This window comes from Somniosus microcephalus, chromosome 22 (genome assembly GCF_052327205.1).
Source record: "Somniosus microcephalus isolate GS21.2 chromosome 22, FLI_Smic_1.0, whole genome shotgun sequence".
Lineage (NCBI taxonomy): Eukaryota > Metazoa > Chordata > Chondrichthyes > Squaliformes > Somniosidae > Somniosus > Somniosus microcephalus.
In genome coordinates, this window is record NC_141008.1 from 5,703,802 (window position 1) to 5,721,305 (window position 17,504).

General features: G+C 46.1%; 1 protein-coding gene across 1 annotated transcript in view; it reads left to right on the forward strand.

The window, feature by feature from the left end:
- The window catches only part of LOC147102007 (neutrophil cytosol factor 1-like), a 267,921-nt gene that overhangs the window by 146,688 nt on the left and 103,729 nt on the right, over positions 1-17,504 (forward strand). The window contains exon 10 of the mRNA XM_085964139.1: positions 3,048-3,155. Within this exon, the coding sequence (XP_085820265.1) occupies positions 3,048-3,155 (108 nt within the window). The remainder of the gene's footprint in view (positions 1-3,047; positions 3,156-17,504) is intronic.

Consider the following 17,504-nt stretch of genomic DNA (forward strand, 5'->3'; position numbering starts at 1 on the left):
TACAGTATACTAGATTGCGAGAAGTACAAGTAAATCGCTGTTTCACCTGGAAGGGGTGTTTGGGGCCCTGGACAGTGGGAAGGGGGGAGGTATAGGGACAGGTGTTACATCTCCTGCGCTTGCACGGGAAGGTGCTGGGCGAAGGGGAAGGGGTGTTGGGGGTGATAGAGGAGTGGACCAGGGAGGGAACGGTCCCTTCAGAATGCTGAAAGGGGAGGTGAGGGGAAGACGCATTTGGTGGTGTGATCACGCTGGAGGTGGCGGAAATAGCGGAGGATGATCCGTTGAATGTGGAGGCTGGTGGGGTGAAAGGTGAGGACAAGGGGAACCCTATCGTGGTTCCGGGAGGGAGGGGAAGGGGTGAGAGCAGAAGTGTGGGAAATAGAACGGACACGGTCAAGGGCCGTGTCAACCACGGTAGAGGGGAATCCTCGGTTGAGGAAAAAGGAAGGCATGTCGGAAGCACTAGTATGGAAGGTGGCATCGTCAGAGCAGATGCGGCGGAGACGGAGAAACTGGGAGTACTTTTGAAGTGTAGTCACTTTTGTAATGTAGGAAACGCGGCAGTCAATTTGCACACAGCAAGCTCCCACAAACAGCAATGAGATAATGACCAGATCATCTGTTTTAGGTGTTGGTTGAGTGATAAATATTGGCCAGGACACCGGGGAGAACCCCCCTGCTCTGCTTTGAAATTGTACCGCGGGATATTTCATATCGACAGGGCCTCAGTTTGACATCTTATCCAACAGACGGCACCTCCGACAATGCGGCACTCCCTTTGGGGAGACCACACCTGGAGTACAGTCCACAGTTTTGGTCTCCTTATCTAATAAAGGATATACATGTCTTAGAGGCGGTGCAACGAAGGTTCACGAGATTGATTCCTGGGATGAGAGGGCTGTGAGGAGAGATTGTGTAGAATGGGCCGATACTCTCCTATACTGAGGAGGAATTTCTTCACTCCGAGGGTTGTGAATCTTTGGAATTCTCTACCCCAGAGGGCTGTGGAGGCTCAGTCATTGAGTATATTCAAGGATGAGAACGATAGATTTTTGGAGTCTAGGGGAATCAAGGAATATGGAGATCGGGCAGGAAAGTTTCCTACATTACAACAGTGACTACACTTCAAATAGCACTTCATTGGCTGTAAAGCACTTTGGGATATCCTGAGGTCCTGAAAGGCGCTATATAAATGCAAGTCTTCTTTCTTGGCAAGAAAGTGAAAAGTTGCCCAGGCCCGAAGGGACAAGGGAACTGAGGCCCATAACTCCCAAACCCCCTCCCCTCCCACACACACTCACACACACACTCACTCTCACTCACACAAACACTCACACACACTCACTCATTCACACACTCACACTCAGTCACACACACTCTCACTCACTCTCACTCACACACACTCTCACTCACTCTCACACTCACTCACTCACTCACTCTCACTCTCACACACACACACACTAACACACTCACTCACACTCACACTGTCACTCACACTCACTCACTCACACACTCATACACACTCATACTCACTCACACTCACCCACACTCACTCACTCAAACTCACTCACTCACACACTCTCACACACTCACACTCAGTCACACTCTCACACACACTCACTCACACACACTCACACTCACTCTCACACACTCACTCACACACACTCTCACTCACACTCACTTTCACTCACACTCACACTCACTCACACTCACACTCACACACTCACTCACACACACACTGTCACTCACACTCACTCACTCACACTTACTCACAGTCACTCACACTCAAACTCACTCACACACTCACACTCACACACACACCCACCCACATTCACACTCGCACACACACACTCACACTCTCACACTCACTCACTCACACTCACACTCACTCACTCTCACATGCACGCACACTCACTCACACACTCACCCACACTCTCACACACTCTCACACTCACACACACACACACACACTCACACTCAGTCACACTCTCACACACACTCACTCACACTCACTCGCTCACACACACACTCACTCTCACACACACACTAACACTCACTCACTCACTCACACTCACACACTCACACACACACTCACACTGTCACTCACACTCACTCATTCACACAGACTCATACTCACTCACTCACACTCAAACACACTCTCACACACTCACACACTCACTCACACTGTCACTCACACTCACTCACTCACACTCACTCACACTCACTCACACTCAAACTCACTCACACACACACACTCACTCACACTCTCCTCTCACACTCACTTACTCACTCACTCACACTCACTCACACTCAAACTCACACTCACTCACTCACACACTCACACACACACTCACTCACTCACACTCTCCTCACACTCACACTCACACTCACACATACTCACTCACACTCACTCACACACATACTCACTCACACACTCAGTCTCTCACTCACTCACACTCACACACACTCTCACACACTCACACACACACACTACTAACACTCACTCACTCACTCACACTCACACACACACTCACACTGTCACTCACACTCACTCATTCACACACTCATACTCACTCACTCACACTCACACACACTCTCACACACTCACACACACACTCACACTCACTCGCAAACCCTCACTCTCTCCCATTTTCTCACCTTTTGCTTGGGCTGCTCACATGTCACTTTCGTTCTTTAATTTCTTTAATGCTTCTTTGCATTATTTGACTGTTGCATCATTCAACACCATTCACTGATACTTCCTCTCTGGGGTTGGTAGCCTTTCCCATGTTTTTCTGATTGTATTAATATATTTGGGTTGTGTCTAACTTTTCAGTTCCGCAGAGTGTGAAATGTCGACTGGCCGATCTCTCCACACGCACTGACTGACCTGCCGAGTGCTTTCAATCAATTCCCCAGCATCTGTTTTCCCCTTCATTTGTGACAGAGAGAGTTTACTGTGCCGAGTCAGTAACTGGCATCTGCAGGCCCCAAACGATTTATCTCAGGTTACAAGGAATGACTTGTACTTCTTATTGAAACAGGAAAGGAGAGGTTACGGGGTACTATCCCTCCATGTACCTCCAGAAATTGGGGGCCGATCAGAAGACGGGATTCAGCACGACCAAAGGAAGCCGCCCCCCGCCGCGAAGGTAAGGCCCTGTCCAAAGAGCGTGGCACCGTGCCAATGGTCAAACTCAAGCGCTACATTGGGGCAAATCATTGCCTTTACCGCATGGCTGTAATCTGGCAGAGTAGATTGCCCGCCCGTTACAGAACCCACCCTGTGTTCATTCCACTGCAATCATTGCGGGTTCTATAACGGACAGTCGCTGAGCTCCGCCAGATTACTACCCATCCGGTGAAGTTGAAAATTGACCCCATTGTTTCTGCCCTCAGTTAATTATCTAAACATAGTTGGCAAGCTGTACACTGGGAGTCTTGTGTTTACTGGCATTCTTTAAATGCCCCTAACTGACAGCAGGTTAGTGGAGTGACGTTACATCTGCAGAAGAACAGAGACCTCCTATCCCTTGTGCAATGTTTGTGGAATGGTCCCATCTTTGACTGAACACAGTAACTTGTCCGGAGTGCTGTCCCAATTGCCCATGAAAGAGGGCTGTGGTGATAAAAGTTGCTGCTCATAACAGTGGTGGATGCTGGTGGTGAGGAATGGAACATTATTCACTTTTACCACCCAGTATCATACATCAAGCATACCCAAGCATTACTGGGTTAAACAATTTTACCCCAATATTGTGCTTCCATGGCAACTTCAGTGGGTACAACTTTATTCCCAACCCCCTGGTAAAAGCCAGTGTTACAAATATTCCAGTCTGCCCTCGATATTCCCCAGATATTCGTTTGGGTTCAGTGGCGTTGATCACTTCTGTAAGTGGTCCCCGTGTCTCATGTCCAGGAGTTCACCCACGCTGCCCAATATCTAGTTATATTGAGTTTCAAGGCCATGCTCCAGAACCCCACACAAGTTAGTAATGTACTTCGCCACACTCTCCGGCATGTTCTGGAAGTTCCCATTGAAAAATATTTAATAGGCTGGAGCTCTTTTCTCTAGAAAAGAGAAGAATGAGGGGTGACCTCGAGATTATGTAAGAGATTAGGGTAAACGCAGAGAAGATGTTTTCACTTGTGGGGGAACCAAATCTAGGGGCCAAAAATATCAGATAGTCATGAATAAATCCACTAAGGAATTCAGGAGAAACTTCTTTACCCAGAGAGTGGTTAGAATGCGAAACTCGCTACCACAGGGAGTGGTTGAGGCAAATAGCGTAGATGTATTTAAGGGGAAGCTGGATAAACACTCGAGGGAAAAAAGAATAGGATATGCTGATAGGGTGAGGTGAAGATGGGTGGGAGTAGGCTTGTGTTGAGCATGAACAGCACATGGACCAGTCGGGTCGAATGGCCTGTTTCTGTGCTGTGAATACTGTGTAATACATTCATCAGTTGCTGGTGAACCTTTCTAGGCCCTGAAGGTTTGCACCTCTGCCCTGTCTGCAGAGCTAAGACCCGAGCTTGCCCTCTGGTGTCCTGGCCACTGGCACCTGCTCCTACTCATTTGTGTTTGGTGAATCACCCAGTCCAGACTCCTACAACTCACCATATATACCACACGGGGTACTGATTTCTCTACTGGTGCTTGCTAGGGTGGGAGCGAGTGACTGCCTCCCCTTCAGTCTGTGTGACTGTAATGCCCGAGTCATCTGAAGCACCGACAAATGGCAGAGGGACAAGGGTTAGCAAGTAATGCAAGGGTAAGTAGTAGCAGGTGTGTGGCAGCACAATGCACCACCAGGTTGTCATATGTGTGTGTGCGTGAGTTGAGTAAAGAAAGAAGAAGAAAAACTTGCATTTATACAGCGCCTTTCACGACCACCGGACGTCTCAAAACGCTTTACAGTCAATGGCCCAGAACTTCGGGTCTCCACGGGTGAGTACGCACGGGGTACTCACCCGTAGGCCCAATGGAAGTGCCGGTTTCCTGCATGCACTGTGCATGCGCGGGAAACCGGCACTTCCGTTCCCCTGAAAGAAGGAGTTCAGAGTTCGAACGCGTGCACCCGTGCGCATCGAACTTACGTTTTTTTTGCAGGTTTTCCCAAGAGGGTAAGTCTCCAGAAGTTAGACATTTAAAAAGCAGTCACATGGCCTGCTTTTTACAAGGTAAGTGGTGAATTAATTAAAATTAAAACATTTTTTCCACTGGTTTTTTATTTTTAAATACTTTAAAGAAAGGTAAGTTTATTGTTAGCCCCGTTAGAAAATAAAATAATTTTTTTCAAAAATTTAAATTATTGTTTAAAATAGTTATTTCATGTAATTTATAGTTTATTTAAAAAATGTGATTTTTTAAAAATTTATTTGAAGATTTAGTGATGTTTTGGGGCTTGTAGTATTTATAGGTTTGACAGCTCTTCCTGTTAAACTTATGAATGAAGCATTCCCAGCTACCATTGGCTCCCCATGGCCCATGTGATCCCAGGGGACGCATCGACCTAACTGCGCCCCTGGGATACGCAAGCACTGCGCGCCGGCAGTTGGAGCAGGCCCAGGATCGGAATCCCACGCGGGCCCACAGCTCAACGGCCGGCGCGCTAGGTAAGTGCAGGTCGGGGGCTTGCACCCGCGGGAAGCCCCTGACCCGAATTTCTGGGCCATTGAAGTACTTTTTGAAGTGCAGTCATTATTGTAATGTGGGAAATGCGGCAGCCAATTTGCGCACAGCAAGCTCCCACAAACAGCAATGTGATAATGACCAGATAATCTGTTTTTAGTGATGTTGGTTGAGGGATAAATATTGGCCAGGACACCGGGGAGAACTCCTGTGCTCTTCTTCGAAATAGTGCCATGGGATCTTTTACGTCCACCCGAGAGCAGACGGGCCTTGGTTTAATATCTCATCCGAAAGATGGCACTTCCGACAGTGCAGCACTCTCTCAGTACTACACTGGAGTGTCAGCCTAGCTTTATGAGCTCAAGTCCCTGGGAATTCAGGAGAAACTTCTTTACCCAGAGAGTGGTGAGAATGTGGAACTCGCTCCCACAGGGAGTGGTCGAGGCTGACTCAGAGGCATGTGCTACCAACTGAGCCATGGTTGACACCGATGAGAACACACCCTGCCGAGCCTGGCCATCAGCTTGGCCACCTCCAGTGCTACATGCCCTCTCTCTGCCATTGATGTCGATGGCCGCTTCCTCCATTGGGAGCAGAGTTTACAGTGCAGCAGGATCTCCTTCACTTCTTCAGTTCTGCCTTCTATTGTGTGCCAGTTTCCTCCACAAGAACGTGGCAGTGGGTTAGTGTCTGACCTGCTGAAGGGTTCTGAAGATGTGCGAGACAGCTTAGCATAGTGTGCATGCAGTTCTGAGGACAGTAACAGGTGGCAAGGGTGTCAGTGCAAGCAGAAAGGAGGAGCGGTGAAGAGTCCTGTATGGTTGGAGGGGAACCTTCGGAAGCAGGTGAGGGAAGGGTTGAGAGTATTGGAGCTAAAGTAGGGTGGTGCAGAGCTATACAGAGAGTAAGAGAGATGTGAAGGGGAGTAATATCTTGGCAGTCCTGGTGAGGTCATTACATTTATTCCTGAACTGCAGCCAGGTCCTTGAGCAGCTCAGCCACCTCTCTCCATTGCTGCTGGCTTAGTTGACGGTGCCCATTGGATGAAGAGCGGATCTCCTTGCTTTTTCTCAATTGCTCTATGAGCATCTCCCTGGCTGCACTGGAGAATCGGGGCTGGGGTGTGGGTGCGGGGCCAGGGCGGGTGCAGCTTAGCAAGGTCATGCTGTCTGCTGTTTCTATAACTCACTCCACTGACCACCTTTGAAAGGTGCCCCTCATATTTAAGGGTGTGCCGGCTGCTCTTAAGTAATGGCTGTCCCCCCAGATCTCCGGCCCTCCCATTTGGCGAGCTGTCGATAAGGAGCAGGATTGGCGCTGCCAGATTAGATCTCCCACCAAGTGCATGGAGCAGAAGGAGCGGGCACCCGCTCACCACCTGCCCGATCTACACTCCACATGAGCTTCCACCTCAAGGTATGTAGGGCTGGCTGCAAAGCATATCTGGAGGGAGCCCAGGAATCCCCCGACCACATACACCTCCTTAAACTGATGCTGGGAGGAAACTCACCCCTCCATTATCTTCCCAGTCATTAAGGGATGGGCGCTCGGCATAGTTAGATTCTATCTCAATTTCCAGACCTCCCACTGCCACAGCACCTTGGATTTCATGTCATGAAGGAAGAGAATTTCAGGGCTGTGAAGTCCATCAATGGTTTATCTGTGAGATGGGCCTGTTGTGGAAAAATAATAGGCTCCGCTGCTACAGAAACACATCTAATAAATGGAAACCAGTAAGGAAAAAAGAAACATAAGAACATAAGAAACAGGAGCAGGAGTTGACCATTCGGCCCCTCGAGCCTGCTCCGCCATTCAATAAGATCATGGCTGATCTTCACAGAAATCACAGAAACCCCACAGTGCAGATAGAGGCCATTTCGGCCCATCGAGCCTGCACCGACACATATCCCACCTGATCCCCGTAACCCCACGTATTTAATCCCCCTAACACTAAGGGTCAATTTATCATAGCCAATCAACCTAACCCGCACATCTTTGGACTTCTAACTTATCTCCACCTTCCTGCACTATCCCCATATCCCTTGATTCCCTTAATATTCAAAAATCTCTCAATCTCTGTCTTGAATATACTCAATGACTGAAGCTCAACAGCCCTCTGGGATAGAGAATTCCAAAGATTCACCACCCTCTGAGTGAAGAAATTTCTCCTCATCTCAGTCTTAAATGGCCGACCCTTTATTCTGAGACTGTGACCACTGGTTCTAGACTCCCCAGCCAGGGGAAACATCCTCTCTGCATCTACCCTGTCAAGTCCTGTAAGAATTTTGTGTGTTTCAATGAGATCACCTCTCATTCTTCTAAACTCTAGAGAATATAGGCCCAGTCTACTCAATCTCTCATCATAGGACAATCCCCCCATCCCAGGAACCAGTCTGGTGAACCTTTGTTGCACTCCCTCTGTGGCAAGTATATCCTTCCTTAGGTAAGGAGACCAAAACTGTACACAATACTCCAGGTGTGGTCTCACCAGGGTCCTATATAATTGCAGTAAGATGTCTTTACTCTTATACTCAAATCCTCTTGTAATAAAGGCCAACATACCATTTGCTTTCCTAATTGCTTGCTGTACCTGCATGTTAACTTTCAGTGATTTGTGTACAAGGACACCCAAGTCCTAATCCAAATTGTACACTCTCGGGAGCCGCAAGCCTACATTTCGTTGTACTGCACTTGTGCACTAACAATGACAATAAAAGTTGATTTGATTTGATTTGATTTGATTTGAGGTCCCTCTGAACACCAACATTCCCCAATCTCTCACCATTTAAAAAATACTCTGATTTTCTATTTTTCCTACCAAAGTCGATAACTTCACATTTCTCCACATTATATTCCATTTGCCATGTTCTTGCCCACTCAATTCAATTCAATTCAATTCAATTCAAATCGCTTTATTGGCATGATAAGGTACATCTTATGTTGCCAAAGCATCGAAAAACATTTATGATTGAACACATAAACGCAGATCTATTCATACAGTGTATAAACAGATATATCCCTGAGTGTATAAATATACATTCGTATAATTTGTATATATTCTTTTCTTAGGTTTACTGGTTGTCCCTCTGTTTATGGCAAGCTGTAACATAGTGTGCCGCTAAGGTTACACAGTTTCTCTGTTCCCCTAGTAGGTATGGAAGTTTTTGGTCGTCATTCACTAGGCCACTCACTTAGCCTATCTATATCCCCTTGAAGCCTCTTTGCATCCTCCTCACAACTTAAATTCCCATCTAGCTTTGTATCATCAGCAAATTTGGATATATTACATTTGGTCCCCTCATCCAAATCATTGATGTAGATTGTGAATAACTGAGGCCCAAGCACTGATCCTTGGTGATCCCCTGCCAACCCGAAAATGACCCGTTTATTCCTACTCTCTGTTTTCTGTCCGTTAACCAATCCTCAATCCATGCTAGTATATTACCCCCAATCCCATGAGCCCTAATTTTGTTTAATAACCTCTTATGTGGCACCTTATCAAATGCCTTCTGAAAATCCAAATACAGCACATCCACTGGTTCCCCCTTATCTATTCTGCTAGTTACAACCTTAAAAACTCTACCAAATTCATCTAACATGATTTCCCTTTCATAAATCCGTGATCCTATTATTATTTTCTAAGTGCCCTGTTACTACGTACTTAATAATAGATTCTAACATTTTAAATGCAAGAGGAAATAGCAGAAGCCCTGACCATCATTTTTCAATCCTCTCTACCTTCAGGTGTGGTGCCGGAGGACTGGAGGACTGCTAATGTGGTACCCTTGTTTAAAAAGGGAGAAAAGGATAGACTGAGTAATTACAGGCCAGTCAGCCTAACCTTGGTGGTGGGAAAATTATTGGAAAGAATCCTGAAGGACAGGATAAATCTTCATTTAGAAAGACACGGATTAATCAAGGATAGTCAGCACGGATTTGTTAAGGGAAGGTCGTGTCTGACAAACTTGATTGAATTTTTGAGGAGGTAACAAGGAGGGTAGATGAGGGCAGTGCATTTGATGTAGTGTATATGGACTTTAGCAAGGCTTTTGATAAGGTTCCACATGGCAGACTGGTCACAAAGTTAAAAGCCCATGGGATCCAGGGCAAAGTGTCAAGTTGGATTCAAAACTGGCTCGGAGACAGGAAGCAGAGGGTAATGGTTGATGGGTGTTTTTGTGACTGGAAGGCTGTTTCCAGTGGGGTTCCGCAGGGCTCAGTACTATGTCCGTTGCTTTTGTGGTATATATCAATGATCTAGACTTGAATATAGCGGGTATGATTGAGAAGTTTGCAGATAATACTAAAATCGGCTGTGTGGTTGATACTGAAGAAGGAAGTTGTAGACTGCAGGAAGATATCAATAAATTGGTCAGGTGGGCAGAACAGTGGCAAATGGAATTCAATCTGGAGAAGTGTGAGGTAATGTATTTGGGGAGGGCTAACAAGGAAAGGGAATACACATTAAATGGTAGGACATTGAGTAGTGTAGAGGAACAAAGGGACCTTGGAGTGCATGTCCACAGATCCCTGAAGTTAGCAGGCCAAGTAGATAAGGTGGTTAAGAAGGCATACGGAATGCTTGCCTTTATTAGCTGTGGCATAGAATACAAGAGCAGGGGGGTTATGCTTCAACTGTATAAAACACTAGTTAGGCCTCAGCTCGAGTACTGCGTGCAGTTCTGGTCACCACATTACAGGAAAGATGTGATTGCACTAGAGAGGGTACAGAGGAGATTTACAAGGATGTTGCTGGGAGTAGAGAATCTTCGCTATGAGGAAAGACTGGATAGGCTGGGTCTGTTTACCTTGGAACAGAGGAGGCTGAGGGGAGACCTTATTGAGGTGTATAAAATTATGAGGGGCATAGATAAAGTGGATAGAAAGGACCTATTTCTCTTAGCAGAGGGGTCAAAAACCAGGGGGCACAGATTTAAAGTAATTGGGGGAAGGTTTAGAGGGGATTTGAGGGGAAATGTCTTCACCCAGTGGGTTGTGGGGGTCTGGAACTCACTGCCTGAAAGGGTGGTCGAGGCAGGAACCCTAACCACATTTAAAAAGTACTTGGATGTGCACTTGGGATGCTCTAACCTGCAGGGCTACGGACCAAGAGCTGGGAGGTGGGATTAGGCTGGAGAGCTCTTTGTTGGCCGGTGTGGACACGATGGGCCAAAATAGCCTCCTTCCGTGCTGTAACTTTCTATGATTCTACTGATGTCAGGCTAACTGGTCTGTAGTTCCCCATTTTCTCTCTCCCTCCTTTCTTAAATAGTGGGGTTACATTTTCTACCTTCCAATCCACGGGAACCATTCTAGAATCAATGGAATTTTGGAAGATGACAACCAACCACTATCTCTATAGCCACCTCTTTCAAAACCCTAGTATGTAGGCCATCAGGTCCAGGGGATTTATCAGCCTTCAGTCTCATTAATTTCTCCAGTACTATTTTTTTACGAATACTAATTTCTTTCAGTTCTTCATTCTCGCTAGACTCTTGGTTCTCCACTATTTCTGTGAAGATATGATGTGGAGATGCCGGTGTTGGACTGGGGTGGACAAATGTAGGAAGTCACACAACACCAGGTTATAGTCCAACAGCTTTATTTGAAATCACAAGCTTTCGGAGCGCTGCTCCTTCGTCAGGTGAAGTGAAGAGAAGCATACAGGCACAGCATATATAGTCAGAGAAAACTGCCAGATGATTACAGGTAATCTTTCTAACTGCCCTTTATCACAACTCAGCAGAGAGATAATCACAGCAATCAAAGGTGTGAATGGTGTCCAAACAGGTCAGTCAGGAAAACATTACATCAAAGAACAATGAGGTGGGGTCACAAGGAGTCAAATGTTGCAGATGCTGGGGTCTGTATGAAAAACAGAAAAAAAACAAAAAACTTTGCTGGAAATCACAGCCTCAACCAGGATCTTGGGTTCATGTCACGCTACATGTAACCCCACCTGATGTAGTCATCCAGACTCGAGTCATCGTTGGCTTGTTCTCTCTGCACAGATGCGGCCGGACCTGCTGTGATTTCCAGCAAAGTTTTTTGTAATCATCTGGCAGTTTTCTCTGACTATATATGCTGTGCCTGTATGCTTCTCTTCACTTCACCTGACGAAGGAGCAGCGCTCCGAAAGCTTGTGATTTCAAATAAAGCTGTTGGACTATAACCTGGTGTTGTGTGACTTCCCACATCTGTGAAGATATACACACAGTATTTGTTTAATTTCTCTGCCATTTCCTTATTCTCCGTTATAATTTCTCCTGTCTCAGCCTGTAAGGGACCCACATTTACTTTCACTAATCTTTTCCTTTTTACATACCTATAGAAGCTTTTACAGTTTGTTTTTATGTCTCTCACTAGTTTACTCTCATATACTATTTTCCATTTCTTTATCAATTTCTTGGCCCCCATTTGCTAAATTCTGAACTCCTCCCAATCCTCAGGCTTACTGCTCCTTTTGGCAGCATTATAAGCCTCTTCCTTTGATCTAATACTAACTATAACTTTTCTTGTTAGCCACAGTTGGACCACTTTTTCTGTGGGGTTTTTGTGCCTTAAAAGAATGTATATTTGTTGTAAATTATGTATTAATTCTTTAAATGCTAGCCATTGCTTCTCTACCATCACACATTTTAATGTAGTTTCCCAATCTACCTTAGTCACCTCACCCCTCATACCTACGTAGTTTGCTTTGTTTAGATTTAAGACCCTAGTTTTGGATTTAACAAACTTTGAAACTTAATATAAAATTCTATCATATTATGGTCACTCTTCCCTAAGGGCCCTTTTACTACAAGGTTATTAATTAACCCTTTCTCATTGCACAATACTAGATCTAAAATAGCCTGTTCCCTAGTTGGTTCCTCGACATACTGATCTAGAAAACGATATTGCATACATTCCATGAATTTGTCCTCCACACTATTACTGCAAATTTGGTTTGCCCAGTCAATATGTAGATTAAAGTCCCCCATGATCACTGTATTACCCTTGTTACATGCGCCTCTAATTTCCTGATTTGTACTCTAATGTATTACAACTACTGTTTGGGGCCTATAAACAACTCCCACCAATGTTTTCTGCCCCTTGCTGTTTCTTAGCTCCACCCAAACTGATTCTACTTCTTGATTTTCAGAGCTAAGATCCTTTCTCTCTACTGTCTTTATCCCATCTTTATTATCAGGGCCACCCCGCCTCCTTTTCCATTTTGCCGCATCTCTTCTAAAAGTTAAATATCCTGGAATATTTAGTTCCGAACATTGCAGGCCACATTGCAACCACGTCTCCATAATGGTTGTTAGATCAAACCTATTAATTTCTATCTGCGCTATTACTTCATCTATTTTGTTGCAAATGCTTCGTGCATTCAGAAGTAGCGCTTTTATCTTTGACTTTTTTCTATTTTTCCCTGATGTCACCTCAGTCACTGATGCCTTTTTTACTCTCTCTGTCCCTTCCTGACCCACTCTGCTTATTTTTTACCCGAAACTCTCTGCTCTAGAGTCTTGACATTTCTTTCACTGCTTTTAAATTTATTCTATCCTGAATCCTCCCACCCCCCCACCCACTTCATTAGTTTAAAGCCCTGTCTACTGCCCTAGTTATTCGATTTGCCAGGATACTGGTCCCAGCCCGGTTTAAGTGGAGCCCGTCCCAACGGAACAGCTCCACCTGTGGCAGTGCCCCATGAACTGAAACCCCTTCCTCGCACACCACTCTTTGAGCCACGCATTTAACCTTCTAATCTGCTCAGGTAACGATCCAGAGATTATTACCTTTGATGTTCTGCTTTTTAATGTGTACCCCAATTCCTCAAACTCTCTCAGCAGAACCTCATTCCTCGTTCTACCTACGTCATTGTTTCCCATGTGGACCATGGCAACTGGATCCTCCCCTCCCACTCCAAGTTTTTCTCCAGCCTCGAGGAGATGTCTTTAACCCTGCCAACCCAACCTTCAGAACTCTCGGTCACGGCTGCTGAGAACAGTATATATCAAAAGGAAAAGACTGGTGAAAACCAAAGTTGGTCCATTGCAGTCAGATACGGGGGAATATATAATGGGAAATAAGGAAATGGCAGATCAACTAAATGCATACTTTGGGTCAGTCTTTACGAAGGAAGACACAAAAAACCTCCCTGGGATATCGGGAAAAATAGGGACATTGGCAAAGGAGGAACTGACGCAAATCAATATCTCTAAGGATATGGTGTTAAGGAAGCTAAAGGGATTGAAGGTGGACAAATCCCCAGGGCCTGATAACATGCATCCTAGGGTACTGAAGGAGGTGGCCCTAGAGATAGCGGATGCACTAAGGATGATTTTTCAGAATTCATTAGACTCGGGAACAGTGCCGATGGATTGGAGGGTAGCTAACGTTACCCCACTATTCAAAAAGGGGGGTAGGGAAAAAGCAGGTAATTACAGACCTGTAAGCCTTACATCAGTTGTGGGCAAAATGCTGGAGTCCATCATTAAGGATGAAATAGCGGAGCACTTAGCAAATGGGGACAGGATAGGACAGAGTCAACATGGATTTACAAAGGGTAAATCGTGCTTGACTAATCTATTGGAATTTTTTGAGGGAGTAACTGGTAGAATAGATGGGGGAGAGCCAGTAGATGTGGTGTACCTGGACTTCCAAAAGGCCTTCGATAAGGTCCCACATAAAAGATTAGCATGGAAAATTGAGGCTCATGGGATAAAGGGGAAAGTTTTGGCGTGGATAGGGAACTGGCTGTCAGATAGAAAACAGAGAGTTGGAATAAACGGCTCATTTTCTGAATGGCAGGCAGTAACAAGTGGGGTACCACAGGGATCTGTCCTGGGCCCCCAGCTGTTCACAATTTACATTAATGACCTGGATCAGGGAGTCGGATGCAGCATTTCCAAATTTGCAGACGACACTAAACTAGGAGGTGGGGTGGGCTCAGAGGAAGAGACCAGGAAGCTCCAGAGCGATTTGGACAGACTGGGCGATTGGGCGGATAAATGGCAGATGCACTATAATGTGGACAAGTGCGAAGTTATCCACCTTGGGTGCAGGAACGGGAGGGCAAATTATTATTTAAATGGCAATAGATTGGGAGAGGGGGAAGTACAGAGAGACCTGGGTGTTCTTGTACACCAGTCACTGAAGGCGAGCATGCAGGTGCAACAGGCGGTCAAGAAGGCAAACGGTATGCTGGCCTTCATAGCAAAAGGGTTAGAATACAGGAACAGGGATACCTTGCTGCAGCTGTACAGGGCACTGGTGAGACCACACCTCGAGTACTGTGTACAGTTTTGGTCGCCTCATCTGAGGAAGGATGTTCTTGCCATGGAGGGGGTGCAGCGGCGATTCACCAGGCTGATACCAGGAATGGCGGGAATGACCTATGAGGAGAGACTATGTAGTTTAGGGATGTACACACTGGAGTTTAGAAGATTGAGAGGGGACCTCATAGAAGTGTATAAAATTCTGACAGGTCTAGACAGACTGGATGCAGAAGGAATGTTTCCCTTGGCGGGTGAGAACAGAACTAGAGGACATAATTTAAGGATAAGGGCTAAACCATTTAGGACAGAGATGAGGGGGAATTTCTTCACTCAGAGAGTGGTGAACCTGTGGAACTCATTGCCACAGAGGGCAGTGTACGCCAGCTCATTAAATATATTTAAGAGGGAATTAGATATATTTCTACGGGCAAAAGGGGTTAAGGGTTACGGAGAGAAGGCGGGGACGGGATACTGAATTAAAGGATCAGCCATGATCTCATTAAATGGCGGAGCAGGCACGAAGGGCCGAATGGCCTACTCCTGCTCCTATCTTCTATGTATCTATGTAAGTATCTATCCCCTTGACTATACTGTCCCCTACCACAACTACATTCCCTTTCACTCCCCCCACTTGAATGAACTCCTGCACCATGGTGCCATGGTCAGCTTGCTCATCCATCCTGCAGGCTTTTTCCTCATCCACACAGGCAGCAAGTACCTCATACCTGTTGGACAAGAGCAAAGGCTGTGGCTCCTCCAGCACTGCACCTGGGGTCCCCTTACCTGCCTGAGTTGCAGTCACACCCTCCTGTCCTGATCACTAACCAGACCTGTACCACTAACCTAACCTAAGGGGTGTGACTGCCTCCGGGATCAAAGTGCCCAGGTAACTCTCCCCATCCCTGAAGCCCTGCAATGTCTGCACCTCAGATTCCAGCTCAAAAACTCTGAGTTGAAGTTCCTCAAGATGCAGGCACTTACTGCAAACATGGTTGTCCAGGATCACAATGCTCTCCACAAACTCTCACATGCTGCAGTTGTGGCACACCGCTTACACTGCCATCCGAGGGAAATTTTGCCCCCTTAGACTCTCTCTGGTATTTGGAATCAGAAGATGAAAGGACAAATGGAGATTACAAAATACATGAGGGAAAGTGATGCACTCAAACTAAAGTATATCTCTGTTGAATCAATAGATCAGCTCGGTCATTGATGTCCTAATTCCCACTGTGTGTACCAAATGGGATAATCAATCGCTGAGAACCTCAAGCATCCAGACCGCTGGCATTATGTAATGTACAACTAACCAATCATGTCATAACGTAGGCAGAGATGGAGTGTTTTGTAACTGTTGCCACAATGATTCAACTTAGTTATCTGAAACTCTAAACTTGAGCTCTAAGCCAACAGCGTGAAGCTGTTGTGAAAGGACATTGGGTGTTAGGACGTATAACTAGGACAATTCAATGTAAAGCTACCAGTACAATCTTTACCATGGTCAGACTACATCTAGAATGTGTGTTCCCCTCACATGGTGGGGAATAGAGAGACCCCAGAAAAGGTTCAGCAGAGGGTGAATCGATTCATAGCTAGTTTAAGGGCCCTCAGTTATCAGGGCAGAATAAGAGAGCTGGGGCTCTTTGGAGAAGCACAGACTTCATATAATCAAAGGACTAGAAATTCATGGTCTGAGCACCACTCTGTAGCGCCATTAAATGGTGGCAATGTGGCGGCTGCTGCTCGTTTGCCAGCTGCCGGCGGGTCCTGCAGCGGCCGCTGTTTCGGTCCTTACCTTCGTACTGCTGATAATTGGCAACGCCAAGCTGGACTAAATGGTGGCATTGTGATGTCAATGGGCAACATCAACTTAACATCACAAACGCGAACTTTGACACTAGCGATGAATTCATTACTGGGTCCTAAGGCTGACAGTAGCGATGTCAGCACCTCTTAAAGGGACACACACATCTTTCAGGTAAATCTGTATTTAAGCTTCTGGACTGGGTTTTTTTGATTTTATTTTGGTGGTGGCTTGCTGCAATAGATGTTAAAAGTTTTTTAAGTGTGTAGGGAGTGCTGCTGGGTGCTTGCAAGGGCTCGGATGGTAAATGAAGGCCTTTGAGAAGACAGAAAATGCTGCAAATACTCAGCAGGTCAGGCAACATCCGTGGAGAGAAAAACAGAGTTCACGTCTCAGGTCAAGATGCTGCCTGACCAGCTGAGTATTTCCAACATTTTAAGCTGGCATTTCAGATTTATGGCATCCGCTTGCAGAGGGAAGAGGAAGAGGCAGAAGAGGAGGAAGCAAATGGAAGGATGCATCCCAGACAGCCCCTTTCTTGCCGGGATATCCAGGATGGAATCATCCGCCTGCCGTCCCAGAGACCACAACTCCAATTCCCCTTTCAACATTAGTCCCACACCTTACCTTCCATCTGTTGCTGACCATCACACCGTCCTCCTGGCCACAATGCTGAAATAAAAGCCACCACTAAGCAAACTTTCCAATCCAACTATATACATCTATCCATCCAATGTGGCTGACTCGCTTCTGCCCACTTCTGGTGCTTCCTGCGGTGGCCGTCATTTTGGGGAGGTTGGTA